Below are 16,891 nucleotides of genomic sequence, written 5' to 3' on the forward strand. Positions count from 1 at the left end.
TGGGGCTGTCTGATCTTTCTGCAGGGACTAGTATCTTCGGTCTATTTATGGTTACGATGGCCACAGTTTGACACAGCCGCCGTGGTCATGAGGGTGGAGTAATGGGTCCGACAAAGCTGAGTGGGGGGTCAAATACTTATTGAGAGACTGAACCAGAGGGCTTATTAGGAAGGGGCAACATGGACACCACCGTTGGAGATGATATAGTCCGGTGTGGGCTGGGCACCTTCCAGGGAAAATACGCCGATGGGCAAGAAAGTAGGTCAACGGAAGTCAACGACAAGCTGATGATGCGATCATGGATACATTCTATCGTGGCGGACGAGTTAATCATGTCTGCAATCTGGATGGCGGACATATGTTGCATATAGCGTATAGAAACCTACGTACAATGCACAGCGAGAAGAGTTGAGGGGATCTGACTGATTTATCTCTTTTTTGGTTGTGGCCCTCCAGCGGGGAGTAAGATCGCCTCAACGGATAGTTTTCACTGCTGCTCTACTACTAAGCGCGACAACAGTTGTAACTACACTTTCTAAGGAAGAATAGTTCTAATCCTACTTAGCCTAACCTATATGCTCGATTTACCTCCTCTGGGAAAGAGACACACTTTACAATAGCAGTTCCTCATCACGCGCTTCCTTGAATCTCATCTCGGAAATTATGCTGCCATGCTATGAATGTATACATACAACAAGAAGATGCTGACACACTCGAACCATCAAATGTAAGTGGGGTAATATTTTTGCTTGTCTCCATCTCGAGTCTTGTTCTCCTCCAGAAGTGGGCAACCTATACGGTAGTCACACGGAGACCGAGGGAGGAACGATGGCCTTCTAATACCCTGATCGCATTATCATTTCCATATTCTTTGGCCCATGATAATGGTGTTCGGCCGTTATTATCCTTTGCTTCCAAGTTGACTCGGGGATCAGTAAGTAGTAGCTTGATTATATCCCCGTCCGCATATGATGCTGCCCAGGATAATGGGGTTCGACCGTCCCTATCCCTTGCCTCTGCGTCAACCCGGGGGTCGGAGAGTAGTAGCTTGATCGTGGTATTATACATATATGATGCTGCAGCCCATGATAATGGTGTTCGACCCTGGTTATCCTTTGCTTCTGGGTCAACTCGAGGGTCAGAAAGGAGTAGCTTAACCACAGTCCCATTCCCAACACGTGCAGCCCATGATAATGGTGTTCGACCCTGGTTATCCTTTGTTTCCGGGTCAACTCGGGGGTCAGAAAGGAGTAGCTGAACCACAGCCTTATTCCAAACATATGCTGCCCAGGATAATGGGGTTCGACCATAGTTATCTTTTGTTTCTGGGTCAACTCGAGGGTCATCGAGGAGTAGCTTAACCACAGTCCAATTCCCAACACTTGCAGCTACTGATAATGGGGTTCGACCATAGTTATCCTTTGTTTCTGGGTCAACTCGAGGGTCATCGAGGAGTAGCTTAACCACAGCCTCATCCCCAACACGTCCAGCTATTGATAATGGTGTTCGACCATAGTTATCCTTTGCTTCTGGGTCAACTCGAGGGTCAGAAAGGAGTAGCTGAACCACACCCAAATGGCCAGCTGATGCCCCCTCCAACAGTGCCGTCCTACCCCTCTTATCCTTCCGGTTCACCTCAGCATCCTTCTCAAGAAGAAATCTGACAACGCCCTCGTGTCCATTCATGGCGGCGCGGGCCAGCGGCATCCGAAGATGTCTATCCTTCTTTTCTATCCACGCGGGGTCGACCTTCCCCAGACTGTAAAGAAAGTTGAGGACTACCTCGTCGCCTTGCTCGATGACGTGCTGAGTAATACCCTTGGTGCGCAAGAACGTAAAGTCACGACCAAAAGTAGGATTGTTGTCTGCGTTTTCGAGGCAGCACTCCAATAGGCCGCGAACCGACGATCCTGCTGGCTGCTCATGCATTTGAGCTCGCAGGATCACTTTTGCCGCCTCGTGGCTTCCGGTGGCTCGTGCAGCAAAGATCGGTGGACCATAGCGTTCGTTTTGAACATCGAGCCAGGAGTCCAGGTGGGGATGAATATAAATAAGGTCGGCTAGATTCCTTTCCGCAAGGATGTAAAGGAGTGTAGCTCTTTGCGTATATCGCCGAACTCCGTACCTTTCAATTGCGTTGTTGAGAAATATCCACCTTGGAAGAGGAAAATCTGAAAGAAACGCGCCCTGGTCTAGACCCGCACGTTGAGCGCTATTGGCATGCTGGAGGATACTGAGCACTGAATATGCGAGAAACGGAAACTTGGAGGTAATGGCTTCACGAAGCTTTTCTGTCTCGGCAGGCTTTGGCAGAGGATCTGGTATAGTGACGTGGTGGGTAATTGAAGCGTTGATCTGAGCCAAACAGCAGTCCCTCAGATGTTGGTGGCCATCGCCCACCAAGTTACCGGAAACCCCGGACCATCGAGTGCCGTCTTTACTCAACAGGAACTCTCGAACGGACTCGTGGATGAACTGAACGTCACCAGCCCCGTTTCGCGTTACTTCGACCAAGCCCTTAGAAGAACTTTTCACAAAGGTTTTAATCGAGTCGATATCTATATCATCTTCATCCCAGTACGTTGAGCACGCTTTGTTGAGATCAAGCTGGACAGCGAAGTAGAGCTCTTGCGGTTTGAGGGGACGGATCGTGAAGAGGACCCAGTTGAGGCAGAGCTTCATCTGCTCAAGGTTCTTCCTGTCTCGTGCAAGAATCATCTCGAACAACTGGGCAAGTTTCTTTGGGATACCTCGGAGGCGCGCCCGCATATTTGTGATGGACTTGTCATCCAGTTCAGTCAGGATCTTGATGACAAGCACGACCCAAAGGAAAATGCCAGAAGATTTGTCAAGGATTTCTGACTGGAGCGACTCAGTCTGCCGGTTTCTCCTGCCCAGCTTGAGATTTGACTTGATGTACTTTTGTATGTCCTCTTTATGCCCGTCTTCATCTTCCAGAGTGAGCTCGGAGCCTGTTGTGATCTCGATGTGCGGATAGTGCCGACTTGAGAAGCAAATCCTGATGTTTCCAACAGATTCTCCGCATAGCTCCTCGAAAAAGCAAATCATACGCGCGGCCTGACTGTCTTCACACTCGTCTAGTGCATCAATATACATTGTCAAGGAAGCATCACCAAGCTTCTTTGCAGCATGCTTCAAGGTCTGTTTGAGCGCTTCCTCAGACCAACCACCCCGTTGGATGACCCTCGCGCCATCGGGGGTCATCCAGTTTAAACTTTCTGTCAGGCTCGGTTCCTTTTGAAAAAGCTGGTGGAGAAGCGAGCGGTAAAGGCCGACTGTTGACTTTTCCTCGGGCGTGCCTCGAGCGAGAAAGAAAAAGGAGAGCACAATGTGAAAGTGGTCTTTCTTGATATTGAATCGCTCATCTTCAAACAAGAATTTCATCAGCGTTGACTTTCCTGTTCCAGGGTTGCCTTTGATCCACAAGAAGCCAGAGTGGTCATGCCGCTTCACATTATTGTACCAGTCGGTGTATTCAGACTTGGAAAGGAACCAGCGACACGTGTTACCTTGGGCAGGCGTCAGGTGGGTGAGCCGCTCATCGATCTTAGAGAAGTATAGCTGCTCGACGAGCATTTTATAAGTAGCAGGATCAATGGCGCCATTGAACTTCGCGTCCTTGGGGCGAGATGCGGTCGGTCGAAGGCTGTCCAGGCACCTGTTGTCTTCAAATCCGGAATCCATTAGTATACTCGTTAAGTCCGACAGCAACCCCAGTGATATCAGAGCATACCCTGATCAGAAATGTCACCGTGACCTTGTAACTCAATGCTCTCGGCTAGACCTGTGACACTCAAGAAGGGTTTGTGTGGTATATTGCTGTCTAAAGATTCGGAACCTGGCCTGTTTTCTTCAGACGGAAGACCCCTTATGTACTTCGTCGGCGGGGGCGCGAGAGCCGTAGGTGCTGCGGAAGCATCGTAGCCGTCGGTGATCGTTCCGTGGGGTGATTTTCTTCTCAGTCGGGTATTGAGGTGCCGGAGGTTATGCGGAGAGATTCCAGAAACAGGAACTCGACTTCGAGCCTCATTTCTTTCGGCATATGCCATTCCGGGCCCCATTTGCAGGCTATGATTCGAAGGTGAGCAATCTGGCGGTTTATCTGGAGGGTTATACCGTTCCAGCAGCGCCCTCATGGTAGACGCTGCCGTCGCAGCCGCAAAGTCCTGCCACTTGTCGTTTTTATGGCTATCCGCATAGTCGCTGACCCCTTTGATGACAATGCAGGGTAGTTCATCCCAGGAACCGGCACCTTCCATCTCGAAAGCGAGGATGGAGTGAAGCTTGGCGATTCTGTCACGATCCTCGCCAGACTTGAGCACTATGTCACCGGACCCAATCCGTCCCACGAAAATGGAAGGGGCCTGGGCCTCCTTGTAACGATCCTGAAGCTCCAGCTGTGCCTTTGCCTCGAGACGGTCCCTCTCTATTATGTGGCCTCCTTGGTGGCATCCAAGTTCATCACACATTAGTGTTCGGGACTCTTCACAAACTGGGTCCGACGATGTGTGACAATGTCTGCAGAGACAGTCCGACGACACGTGATGCTTATGCCGGAAGCTTGCCTCGAACAGCCTGTCGTTTGTGGTCCCGGGATACTTGTAGGTTGTTTTAGAGCGCTCGCCTGGTGGTTTGTCCTGAATCTGCGCAAGAAAAAAGGCTGCTCGTTGTCGAAGTTTCCGTAGTGCGCGATTCGTTTTGAGAACGGCAACCAGATTGCGGACCTCCTTTGCTGGCCTACTCAGGCTTTCCTCAACTATATCTTTCATTATGAATTTGTCAGGGTAGCGTTTCCCATAATCATACTGGATAACAGTCTCGCTGACAATGACGTCCCCGAGGAGTATTCCGTCTTCTGTTCCCACAATAGGCACACCGCCACAGATTCCAGTCAGCAGCAGGAGCTTTATTCTTGGATAGCTTGATCGAAGGCTTGTCGCTGAGCTGGCGGCGATGGCTTTTCCTGTACCAGAGAGCAAGACTAGCACGACATCACAGTTACCAATACGAGCCGTCGTATACGTGTTTGCATCTTCTCGAGCTTTGCCAAACTCGTAGCCGTGATCCTCCCAAAAGTGGTCGACAAGCTCTGTGACCGCGTTGTACTCGGTCGGCAATGCGCAAACTATCGCGATTTCGAAATCATTCCGGCTGGTGGGTGGGGAAGCCATCGAGGCGACCAAGATGAAGACAGCCCACAAGGGCTAAAGGTCCCGGACAATGAAAGATATGTCGCGATCGCGATTGACGAAGCAGAGTTTCACTCGTCACGAAGAAAAAATGGTCAGAAATGAACACGAGATTTGCTGCAGCGGTGGTGGTGTTGACAAGGCGGCAAAGGCATCAGCACTTCACGTGAGTTTCTCAACTTCCGCATCAGCCCCTGTTGTTGGGACTTTCACACACATCCCCCCCGGGCATGTCACGGGTATTGCAGAAGATCAGAGGAAACTTGCAATCAAGCCTTTCACGGAGATCTAAGACACGCCACCGCTCGAATGAGCCCACGATCGCATACTTGTCAGGGAAGGCGCCTTTTGAAGGGGCGAAGCAAAGTCAACCACAATCGCCTGGTGGAAAAAAGTACATCCTTGAGGGAGCATCCAGGCTCAAATCGGGTGGCAGGCGTCTCCAGGCCCCAGCTCGTGGCGCACCATTCCTGCCCAGTGTCTGTCTTGATTGGTTGACCATCTGCTGCACCCGACAAGGCATAACTGCGCGCCTGAGGGATCCTGAGCGATATTCCATGACCTTGTATGAGCCTTTGAGGGGCAAAATTAGTCCGTTGATGACCATAGCAGGCTGATGGAATCCTTTGTATCTGTATATCCCTATGCTTACGTGGCCAACCTTTGAATGGAGTGGACTAAAAGGTACCTACAAGCTGCCGGGTTTAGCTTCTAGACGAACCCCACCTCTTACGAGGATGTCTTGCCAGTGTCAACATCGTCACCTGAATCTCAGCCTCAGGTAACCTCACTGGATCTACAACCCACAGAAGTCGAACACGATGATAGGATCAATCGATATGTCAAGCCAGCCAAGCCCCAAATTGCAGTCGGCTGGCAATCGTGGGCGAGCCAGCCGTGCAAAATCATTATTGGGTCACTTAGTGACAAAACTGCCTCTCTTGCATAGATGGCATGGAATCAAACTACGCTGTGTTCATCAGGCAGACTGCAGGGCAGATTTCTGTCACAAACGTGGCGCCCCTCCACACTGAACGCCAAGCTGCTGAAACAAATCTCTCCTTCCCCACCATCTCCATTTCAGAGCAATGTCCTAAGCAGGAGAAAAAAAAATCCGAAGTCATCCGTGGGCGAAGGAGGACTCGGAGAGTCCTCTTAAATGTAAACCAGAACAAAGATGCTACTGCCCGTTGTTGTTGGGGTCGGAAGGCCGACGTCCTCGGGCTACTTTCTAGGGCTCTGGACTGCAACAACCCTGGTAGTGTTAAGTGAAGGACTTGCTGCATACAATGTCCAATTTAGAGGAACCTGTGGACAAACGACCGATATCCCAATTTCGAGGGCCGGGGTCAGTGATCCACAAGTCAAGATGTCGCTGACAACTGTGTTTCAAGGTTGAGGCAGCGGTATGCTTCGATCCGAACGTGGGGAAAAGACTTAAAAAAGACTTATTCAGACCGGGAGGCTGGCGATCGGACTGTTTTGTACATGAATGTCCCGATAAAAACGATATACTTCTCTTTCGGTTGGCAAGTTCAACGGCACATGTATTGAGCTATGAGAGGGTTGATATACTCTGTACACCACCCCCTTTGGCACTGCAATTCCGCATTGATGACATTCCGTTCGCGAACAGAAGTGAACCCAATTCGCCCGGGCGAGCATTCTTCATTCCTAATTTGGTATGGGTTGTCCCCAGGTTTCCACACGAGTCAGTCCGATGCGAAAGGAGTGTGGAATACGAGTGTAGACATGTCAAGAATAGATTCCTCAGATGACAAGAATAGATTCCTCAGATGATCTCCGGATCCCTGGGATCAACCCGTGAATGATCGTTGGGGATTGATTATCTCTTGCTCCACTTAATACGAGCAGTCTCTTGCAGGCCCTCTTGCAGGTATAAATCTTGTGAGACAGACCTTCGTGAGCAACTCAGATTCTCTATCTGCTTTCATCCCACTGATTGCTTCCCTCCGCGATTAATCATCCTGAATCAGCTCGCACCTCCGTGGCGCATCCCCAATTACCAGACAGGCAACCGAGTCAGGTACCTGTGGACAGCTGCCTGTCCCTCGTTTGCTCATGCGAATATGGCACTCCTCACCCTCCCCAACGAAATCCTCCTGCATATCATAACTGACGAGCTCGATTCGCAACGCGATATCAGCGCCTTCATTCGCACTAACCACTGGCTCTATTCGCTCGGAAAACGCGCGTTGTACCGATATAACACGGCCAAGCACGGAAGCGACGCTCTCCTCTGGGCTGCCAAAACTGGGAATATTGAGACGGCTCTCTCCGCGCTCGAGCTCGGAGGCGCGAACATCAACCTCCCACAGACGAAATGGACCCCCGAAACTGCGGAGGATCAATATGAGACGCCACTCATCGTAGCCACCAGATACCGCCACCCGGAGCTGGTCTCGGTCCTCCTGGAGAAAGGAGCCGACGTAAATTCGAAGAACACCGCGCAGCGCACGGCTCTCTGGTTCGCAGTGAGTGACGGAAACATGCAGCTTGTTGATCTCCTGTTGCAGCATCCCGAAATCAAACCCGACGAGGAGGGTGACTTGCGAAACCCCATCCCCTATTTCCCCCCGTTCTCCAGAGCCTGTGAAAGGGGCAATGTGGCGGTCGTGAAGGCCCTCATGGCGAGGAGCGACGTCGACGTGGACCGCTGGCGGGGATCACATTTCCCCCCTCTCTACATGGCTGCAGAGAACAGGTGCGCCGCTGTGGTGGAGCTCCTGCTTGCTGATGACCGGGTCAATCCAAACGCCACCACGATGATTGGCATCACGGGCCTCATGGCCGCCGCCCGGACCGGGGATGCAAGGAGCGTGCGGGCATTCTTGCGCCGGCCCGGGGTTGATATCCACAAGACAGGTCCCAGGGGTTGGGATGCGCTTTTTTACGCTGCGGAGTCGGGGGTCGAGGCCGTTGCTGAGATGCTCCTCAACTGTGGCGCCGACGTCCATCGGCAGGCGAATGATCGGTCAACTGCGCTTCATGTCGCTGCTGGGCGTGGGTCTGTGGCAATTGTGCAACTGCTGCTTGCACACGGCGCCGATCCGTCGCTTCGTGATATCCGTAATTCCACGCCGCTCCATAGGGCCGCGGATCGTGACAATCCGAAGGTGGTCGAGGCTCTTCTGGCGGATCCCCGGGTGGATCCTTCTCTAAGGCGGACTTACGGCAGGCCGTCCAGTCAGTCGTTACAAGCTCCTGCGAGGTCTCCAATGTGATTGCACCTAACAAGTATGTTTCCTCCAAGAAGATGGTGTGGGAGTTCGACACTAAGGAGGCAGTTGGCCAAATAGAACATGAACATGGTACGAACATATCCCCTCGACAAGGGAACCTCACGACTTCCGAGCAACATGAGATTCAAGCGGCAAGGCTATTAAAATTATCTATCCCCAGTTCTCGGATACAACGACGCGGGAATTCGAGACACTCATCCCACTCTCGCCCAAGATACCCTTCAATAAGGCCGAGTATATATAACCCCGAATCGCCAACCTGCCACATATGCCTCCCATAATGCAACAGGACCGCATAGTAGCCCAATATAACCAGAGCCTCGGGCCGTCTGGCCACTAGTAAAGTAATGAAATCCGGCGGAACAAGAACAGCCCAGAGGAAAAGCATCTGGTACCGCATCTTATGGTCTGGCGCCGTCGGCGGAATGGCGTCAAAGCCAATCTGCAGGTACTGAATCGCGCGGACACATGCAGTTTTCTCACCGTCAATCAAGGTCCGTGTGTTGAGTATCAGTGTCTTGATTCTGTCACAGTCGCGTCCCTTCGGATCCTGGGAGGTGAAGCGAATGCTTCGCGAGAGGACAGGCTCAAGCTCCGTTTCCATGAGAAGTGGCCGTGCCGCCATCAGGACGATACGCACGCCACGGAGCGTCTCCGCGCACTGTACATAGTGCACCAGAAACGCATCCAGTCCATCGGGGGTACGCTTTCCCAGTGTGTCAGCAAGGAGGTGGTGTCCCAGGACGACTGAGAAGAGTAAGATAGCGACACAGTTCGACCGGTCCACGTGTAGTCTGTCGGCGTTGAATAGGGCAACTGCACGGGTCTGTAGCGTGACTGCCTGGTGTAGAAGCGCGACAGATCGCTCAGGATGTAGATATGCCAGATGCCGTGCCGAGAATGCAAGGCATTCATACAGGAGGTAAGGCGACTCGAGGCCTTTCTTTAGGGTGAACCCTATCCCCGGAGGGTTTGGCTCGATGCTGTCGCCGAGGTTGAACATTTCCCCGTTGGTGGTCATGTGGAGGATAAGCTCCATATGCTTTAGGTTAATTTCCTCGTCGATAGCCTCCGGTTGAGACGATGGGCTCGAGGGAGCCGAAGCCTGTGGAGGGGTCTTCGCTTCGGATGCATAACTGCAGTCGCGATTGGACATGGTGCAGAGGAGGCATATTGGGCGGCGTTCATCGCACTGTCACTGGATGAATATGTTCCGTCAGGAATTACAAGGACGAACAGCCATTACCTTGACATGCCGCTGCTTGCTAGACACTGTTAGCCAACTTCGAAACGATGAGAGTACACACAAACCATGGCAAGCAACCCGCTCGAGACTTCTTGTGACTGCGACGGAGCATGGCAGACAAAGCCCCTGGCATGAGAATAAAAGGGGAGAGGGAGGAAACACGCGTATCACGTCGGGAAATCTGCATTCGATCGACAGTGGGCTACTCTCAGCCTTTCCTCAGCCGCGATGCGGTGGAGGCCTTAGCCTGCCCAGGCACCGGGGTCTGCTTATGTAACACGCGTGTTCAGCACCGTCCGAAGAAACTCTGTAATTTGATTGGCCAGCCTTGGACATCCTCCACCCCGCGTATTTGCAGCACTGCCCATAGAGGGGCGATTGAAGCGCACGAAGATACCGAGTCCTAATTATGATTCGTGGTCGAAATGAAGGTCAATCATCTAAGCTGCGGAGCGAGCCTCTGTCCCGAATGTCCGCGCGTGGATGCTATTGTCCTCTGGACAATATAAATATACTGCTGCACCCTTCCAGTATAGGGCTATCAGCATCCTCCCAACACATCTCCATAGTCCTTGCGCTTCAATCATGGCAAACGGCGAGCCAGGTAGGCTGCCACCCCCCCAAACCGCATACCCCTATTTACAGTTCCAGTCCTTTGGAGTCTGTACGTCTACGCCCCGAACAAGGGAGCACCCATCTTCTTCGCCGTCGCATATGCCGCCTCAGCGGTTGCGCATATCTGGCAGTGCTAGTATGTATACGCCTTATCCCCCTCGCGATGTCGCTCACATCTTCAGCCATTACAGAGCCCTCCGCCTCATCGGGCTCTACCCAATCTGCGGTGTCCTCTTTACCCTCGGCTACGCACTGCGCGGGTACATGGCCTCCGACTACCTGTACCGTCCGGATAACCTCATCCCTTTCATCCTCAGCCAAGTATTCATCTATATCCCGCCGTGAGTGCCCTGCCCCACAGACACACAGACACCTCCCAAATTTCCAGCTAACAGTTCCCGGCCAGGCCCCTCCTCGAACTCGCAAACTACCACATCCTAGCCCGAATCTTCTCCTACGTCCCCTATCTCGCGCCCCTCCCGCCCAACCGCGTCCTCATCATCTTCGGCGCCCTAATGGGCCTCGTCGAGCTGTTCAACGCTCTCGGCGTCGCGCTAGCCTCAAACGTGTCCTCGTCGCACTCGCAGCAGGAAATCGGGGGCCGCTTGACCATCGCCGCGCTGGCCCTCCAGGTCGCCGTGATTCTGAGCTTCGTGTTTCTGGCGGGGATATTCCACCGACGGTGCTCGAGGGAATATATAAAGTCGAAGGGGGTCACCGTGCCCTTGCGGACACTGTATGTCAGCATGTTCTTGATCCTGGTGCGGTGTGTATACCGTCTCGTCGAGCATACGGGGAATACGGCCATTGATCTGGATGATATCGAGGTACTCCGCGCGCTGACTCCCGTCCTGCGGTATGAGTGGTTTCTGTATGTCTTTGAGGGGGCGCTTATGTGGATTAATATGGTACTGTGGAATGTTTGGCATCCTGGACGGTTTCTGCCGCGGAGTTATCTGGTCCACCTGGGGAGGGACGGGCAGGAGGTTGAGGAGGTCGAGGAGAAGGACGGCCAAAGCTTGCTGGAGAAGATTTTGTTTGTGGCGAGTTTTGGGATATTATTTCGACCGAGGAAAAGGGCTCAAGGGTTTGAGGAGATGGAGATGACGGGCAGTGCCAATGCGGGAGGATCCTAGTACTTGCTCGTGTCGGGGCCCGCGGACGACGTGCGTCTCCGCAATGTTGATGGCGCTGCCACCCTGGCTGTCTGTACTCTGGACTTCTCTGTATTCTTGGCGCGGTTCTCGGCGTTTTGTTGGCTTGTTGTTGGTCAGAGTCCTCGTAGGCAGAAATTAATGGTATTTTCGTATTCAAATGCGGTGTCGCGAGTGAGGTCATCTATGTTCCAAACACAATAGTTACCAGGGTCCTCTATGAAAGACTGGCTCTGCGATTGACGTTGGGTGCCAATCAAAAAAACCTCAAGACATATTGGATTACCATCTCGACACAGCCACCTGAACGTGTATAAATTCTCTGTGCTCTACCTTTCGTGGTCTCCTTGTCCATCGATATTCGTTCAATCAGCAACGCCACAAGGATCGATATGGCAAACAAATACATCCAGATAGATAACCAGCACTTCCCGTTCATTGTGTTGAAAAACGCCGACATCCCGCTAAAATCTCCCGCCGGCGGCGTGCTGAGATGTAGTGTCTTCCTCCCCAAAGACGCCATACCATTCGGGTCGCAGAAGTACCCCGTCGTCGCAACCTACGGGCCCTGTTCGTATACACTCAACTGAGACCAAGTTCACACCTAAGCTAATACGTGTTTCAGACGGAAAAGACGTTCCTTACGCAGTTTTTAACTCGAAAGGCTCGACCGAGACGAATCCAGAAAACAAATCCATGCATTCGGCGTCGGAAACACCGGACCCCGCGTTCTGGACGGGGCACGGATACATCGTGGTGAGGGTCGACGAGAAACGCAGTGGGCACAGCTCAGGGAAGCTGGATATCCTGTCCCATGCGACCATCGAGGACCTTCATGCGGTCGTCGAGTGGTGTGCCGACCAGGAGTGCTCGACCGGCAAGGTGGGACTTCTTGGGAGCAGCTACTACGCCACAACGCAGTGGATGGTTGGTGCGAGGAAGCCGGAGGGCTGCGCTGCGACAATCCCATGGGAGGGAGTCAGCGACTACTACCGGGAGGGTGCGGCGCACGGAGGCATACTAGCGGACCGGTCCGCCGTTAGGTGGCTCTCGACGAATGCGCTGATTCCGGCCCTCTGGTTGATCCGGCTACCTTGGGGGAGGTAGATATCTGGAGGAATTAGAGTGTGCCTCCCGGTGAGAGGGCCTACCTGGGGGACTAGAGCCGGAAACTCTCGCTTGCAGTCGTGATGGGCTTGTTAGGGCTGCACCTTTGTCCTGTTTTGCGGATGAGGAGTTTTATTACCATTCCCGCGCTGTGAAGATACTAGGTTAGGCGCAAATATGATTAATTGAAATTCTGCGTGTGACACTATGATTTGGGCAAACAAGTAGTAAAGCAGGGGCCAGCAGCGGATAAGATGGATATTTGTCGTCAATAAATGAAGCGGCTCGCTGGCTTTAGTAGTTGATGTCATTAACATATATCAGTTTTTGGAATTCCCAATTGCTAGTCTGTCTGGTGGGAGTTGAGTGCCGGATCTTGTGTACGTTACTCAGATCTAAATGGCAGAACCGAGAGTCACAGTTTGAAGCTTGTAGTCACGGAGACCTATTTTGATTGGGTAAGAATATCTGCATATGAGGTTTTCCGCATCCTTTGGGACCGTCGCTCGGGTGTAGGTGAGGCGAGTTGGGGTAAGTTTTCAGCCCCATCGGCCGTCTCTGTCCAGGTGAACTGGGATTCTGTATCGTCATCTTGTTCAGCCCTTTGACTTTGCTCAGGTACCTCTTGGGACTGAGCGTTCTGGCGGCTGTGATGAAGAGGGGACGAATCTAGGGCCAGACCTTGGGTGAACTCGGATGGAGTACTAGGGGTAGCTCGTTGAGTCCACCGGTCCGATCGTTGTCGCTTACCAAGTGTAGACGAAGGAGTCGCGGGTAGAGGTTGAGGTAGTGCTGGTAGGAAGTGTACATCCTCCGTCATAATCGCCAATTGTTGGTTTTCTTTTGTTAGTCCGAAGATGCGGCCGGTGATGAATATCTGGGCGTTAATAGACAGCGACGGGAAGTTGACCCAGCGCTGGCCGTTTTTGAAGTAGGCGGTTAGTGGGAAGGTATGATGGGTTCGATTGGAGGTATGGTAAACTGTTGATTGAAGGCGGTAATGCAATAGCGTTGACCCGTTGTTCAGCTGGCCTCCACGCTCGCAGACGGTGCCGAGGAATGTAACGGTCAGTTGCGCGGCTTCTGGGCAGTGCATGAAGTATGAATCTGCATCTTCATAGTTGCCCGGGTGGCAAGAGACATATAAAAGAGGTATATCGGGGAGAATTGGCGGTTCTTACCAGTCTACAGCATGAGCATGCAAAAGAATATGGAAGCCGTCCTCTTGGGTAGTAGCCGTCAGGAAGGAACCCCAAGCGTAGTTAAATACATTGGGCTGGTAGATTTCAGATCGGGCCGTTTGGCTAAAGAATCGAATTAGAGTCGGGGTGTCTCCTCGGGTGACATCATCTGATTGTTCGTCCTTATCCGGTATGTTCAGGGAAAGGCGTAACTGCAGCGCCAGGTTTTTACCGGGGCGTGTCGGGTCGGGTTCAACACTGTCTATAAAATCTCGGTTATGGATAGTAGCTGGACAGATCCTATTCGGTGGCATTGGAGGCAGTGGTATTGGGCAGTTGTAATATCAAGGGCTGACTTTGCGTATATAGTAGATGGAGACAATAGGAAAAATTTTCTGCAACGTAGGCAGGTGTTGGTCGATACAAAACATTTTTCATGGGCAGTTAGCTGAGTGGTCGAGGTAATATCGTTGTCTAGTGGACCTAAATGATAGATCAGAAAGGTCTTTCAGTTTTCTCGTTGTAGGTGAGGGTGAATGGATGGAGATCGAAGCAGACACGCCGTATTGGGATAACTGGGATTCTGTAGACCCACGACCAATTTGGATTCTCTGTTTGGATTCACTATTTGGATTCTCTATTTGGATTCTCTATGCCTTCATTGCAATCCGACACGTCTGAGCATGCACTCCTAACGCAGGGGCGGGCTTGCTTTCTGAGACCAGTAGCGAAACAACAGGTGAGCTCATGATAGGGCAGTTGCCATGGAAGAGTATTATGAAGGCAGACAGGTGTGTATTCCATACGCAAATTTCGAGTTTAAAGATGTTGAAAGCCTGGAGTGTTCAGAATGATAAAGTGGGAACGCTTTAGATTACAACGCGTGATGCACTAGGTAGCCAAGGTACGACTAATCAATGATGTTCATAACACAATCATCCATGGCGGCTTGAGCCTAATCCAACTGCACCAACACGATATAACAATAGGTGACGTCAATAGCCGCTCATTTTAACGGGGAGTTCATACTGTATCAGGATTGTTCAGACATGCTGCAGCATACGTGCCCTAGCACCTGCTGCCACGATGGAGTTGGGCGCTCTGGCTGTTTCCGTGAGGAATCAGGGAATCACCGCCGCCCGGTGTCGGGCGTAGCCACCTTAAACTCAACCTTCACTATGCACATCTCGGTCATTTGCTGCTTGGCCCCTTAGACTACAACTCGTGATACACCAGTCTTAATAAGGCTAGTAATAGGCCCTTCCGGCCGGGACTTGAGCCTAATTCAGCCGCATCAGACGCGACAGTGAAGAAGACAAGGCCTGAGTTAGCACCAGCCGAGGCACGAACCCTAGTTGTCGTACGCTCAGTATCCGGTAGATGATCACTGGGTCAGGTAATTTGGTTGCTCCACCGTGGCATTGAGAACCCCAAACGACAAAGGGATCCGAGTCGTTCCCCGAGGCCTGCGCCCCGGCATACGCAACTTAGGTGATCGCGACATGTGGCAGTTATCACGTGGCTGTTGTGCGGGGTTGACCGCGAAAAGCGGCTTCTGAGATTCCCCCCTCTATGCCTTTTTATACGGATTACCTCTTAAATAATTTATTTCACGAAATGAGCCTCCAACGAATAGGGCATCAAAATATTGCTCCTCGGCCCGTGTGGATGGGGCGGGAACAACCGGGCAATTATCCTCCTGCTGACCGCTTGACAAACAAACGAGTCTCTATGGCATGTCTTAGTTGTAAAAAATCTAAGCGAGAGGCAAGCTCCTAATCCAGGACTAATCCTTCGAGGTCATTCTAAAACTGGACGTGAATGCAGTGTTCTGGCATGTCTCCATGCAGCAGCTGTACCAAACTCAGCCAGAAATGTATCTTCGATAAAACATTGGACCAGCGCCGGCGAGTAGCCGCAAAACGCAATGTAAGCAAGGCACAAATAAAATACTGCCATCATAGCGCGGGCAGGATATGGATGCCCAGCCATTATAAGACCCGAGCAGAACTTCTCATCAGAAATCCCATGAAAAGATTGCAAAGCCACTCAATGGTGGCAGGTGGACATGGCGTCCTTAAAAGAAAAACGGAAGCTAGGAGAACCAACTTCCAACCAGGAGGCGGCAAGAAAGGCCATGTCAGCAGTCTCGGCATTCACGATAGTTGGGTGAATTTTAGAGGGCTTCAGGGCGTTTGGGTGAAGGACTGAAGGAAAAGTGGCACGGGTGCTAAGCCCGACCAGTCAAAAAAAGCTGGTGAACACGGACATATAACAGTTTCAATTTACTAGGAGGAACATTTTGCAAATTGTTTGATGCATTCTAATTATTACAGTATTAGGAAAGAGCAGGATAGGTAACAAGCAACACCAGCTTGCGGCCTTTGGTCTTAAATCAGGAGACAAGCTACACTCCGTGCTATGGCAAAAGCAAATCCACACCATTACCCTCCTACAAGGCGGCTGATTGGATCTAGAACTTATTGTGTTGTTAGAGCAGTATAGTATGCCAACACTCTTCCGATTATCAACGGGGCCGACGGGAGGAACTGCTTCGTTTGATCTCATTCCATCCCCCCCCAAAACCCCCGCGACGAGAGGCAGCCTCTAAAACTCCCCATACTCATAACTCTCCCAATCATCCTGAACAAAACCGCCTGCTTCGGCCATGGACACAGCCAGCCAGTTACCCTTTTCTTCACTACGAAGGGGATCGCGCTGCTAACCAACTCTAAGATACCGTCCATTATATTCCGCGTACTCGGGGAGAAACACCTCCCAGGTGAGCGTTGCCCCGCCGTTGACATCCAGTTGAACGTGTCCACGAGGGCCGTCTGCATATTGAATCGTGCCTTGGACATAACATAGTGCGAACTCTTTCTGAACAGTTTCCGATCCGTCATCTGTTGACAGACTCAGACCACCAGCCGGTATTGCCTTTGCAGTGTACGCCTGGATCGGGCTAGTTGGCGAGTAAACGTGAAGGAGATGGGTGCAATGGGGGTCGTGAGGGGTGTCAGGACTACCGCGACGGCAAGGGGCGCCAGTGCAGAGATCGACGACGCTGCCCTCATATTGGAAGAAGGAAGATTGTCTATGAGGTCCCTTTGGAGCA

The 16,891-nt window shown here is 51.9% G+C and overlaps 7 protein-coding genes across 7 annotated transcripts; 4 read left to right on the plus strand and 3 right to left on the minus strand.

Annotated features, from left to right (window-relative positions):
• Positions 1–7,300: 7,300 nt before the first annotated feature.
• On the plus strand, positions 7,301–8,455 carry BJX67DRAFT_380893 (ankyrin repeat domain-containing protein; the record flags this gene model as incomplete). The annotated part of the gene is made up of 1 exon (XM_071032900.1): positions 7,301–8,455. One exon carries the CDS (start codon positions 7,301–7,303, stop codon positions 8,453–8,455), a length of 1,155 nt encoding a protein of 384 aa, XP_070886518.1.
• On the minus strand, positions 8,434–9,918 carry BJX67DRAFT_352558 (Zn(II)2Cys6 transcription factor domain-containing protein). Its single transcript, XM_071029038.1, has 3 exons — positions 9,785–9,918; positions 9,720–9,738; positions 8,434–9,665 (listed from the first exon to the last, which is right to left on the minus strand). The coding sequence occupies exons 1-3, from the start codon at positions 9,904–9,906 to the stop codon at positions 8,598–8,600; spliced, it is 1,209 nt and encodes a 402-aa protein (XP_070886519.1). The 5' UTR covers positions 9,907–9,918; the 3' UTR covers positions 8,434–8,597.
• A 386-nt stretch (positions 9,919–10,304) lies between these two features.
• On the plus strand, positions 10,305–11,470 carry BJX67DRAFT_380895 (putative RTA1 domain protein; the record flags this gene model as incomplete). Its single annotated transcript, XM_071032901.1, has 4 exons — positions 10,305–10,323; positions 10,371–10,470; positions 10,517–10,675; positions 10,741–11,470. The coding sequence occupies 4 exons, from the start codon at positions 10,305–10,307 to the stop codon at positions 11,468–11,470; spliced, it is 1,008 nt and encodes a 335-aa protein (XP_070886520.1).
• Positions 11,471–11,880: 410 nt separating this feature from the next.
• BJX67DRAFT_380896 (Alpha/Beta hydrolase protein) lies at positions 11,881–12,595 on the plus strand (the record flags this gene model as incomplete). The annotated part of the gene is made up of 2 exons (XM_071032902.1): positions 11,881–12,058; positions 12,114–12,595. 2 exons carry the CDS (start codon positions 11,881–11,883, stop codon positions 12,593–12,595), a joined length of 660 nt encoding a protein of 219 aa, XP_070886521.1.
• Positions 12,596–13,040: 445 nt separating this feature from the next.
• Positions 13,041–13,691, minus strand: BJX67DRAFT_380897 (uncharacterized protein; the record flags this gene model as incomplete). The annotated part of the gene is made up of 1 exon (XM_071032903.1): positions 13,041–13,691. One exon carries the CDS (start codon positions 13,689–13,691, stop codon positions 13,041–13,043), a length of 651 nt encoding a protein of 216 aa, XP_070886522.1.
• An 891-nt stretch (positions 13,692–14,582) lies between these two features.
• On the plus strand, positions 14,583–15,311 carry BJX67DRAFT_352560 (uncharacterized protein). Its single transcript, XM_071029039.1, has one exon. The coding sequence runs from the start codon at positions 14,826–14,828 to the stop codon at positions 14,988–14,990; it is 165 nt and encodes a 54-aa protein (XP_070886523.1). The 5' UTR covers positions 14,583–14,825; the 3' UTR covers positions 14,991–15,311.
• A 250-nt stretch (positions 15,312–15,561) lies between these two features.
• On the minus strand, positions 15,562–15,834 carry BJX67DRAFT_352561 (uncharacterized protein; the record flags this gene model as incomplete). Its single annotated transcript, XM_071029040.1, has 1 exon — positions 15,562–15,834. A coding segment is annotated over exon 1 (187 nt), but the record flags the coding sequence as incomplete, so codon positions are not given.
• Positions 15,835–16,891: the final 1,057 nt, after the last annotated feature.

The sequence above is a fragment of the Aspergillus lucknowensis genome (assembly GCF_044049455.1).
Source record: "Aspergillus lucknowensis strain CBS 449.75 chromosome Unknown BJX67scaffold_18, whole genome shotgun sequence".
NCBI lineage: Eukaryota > Fungi > Ascomycota > Eurotiomycetes > Eurotiales > Aspergillaceae > Aspergillus > Aspergillus lucknowensis.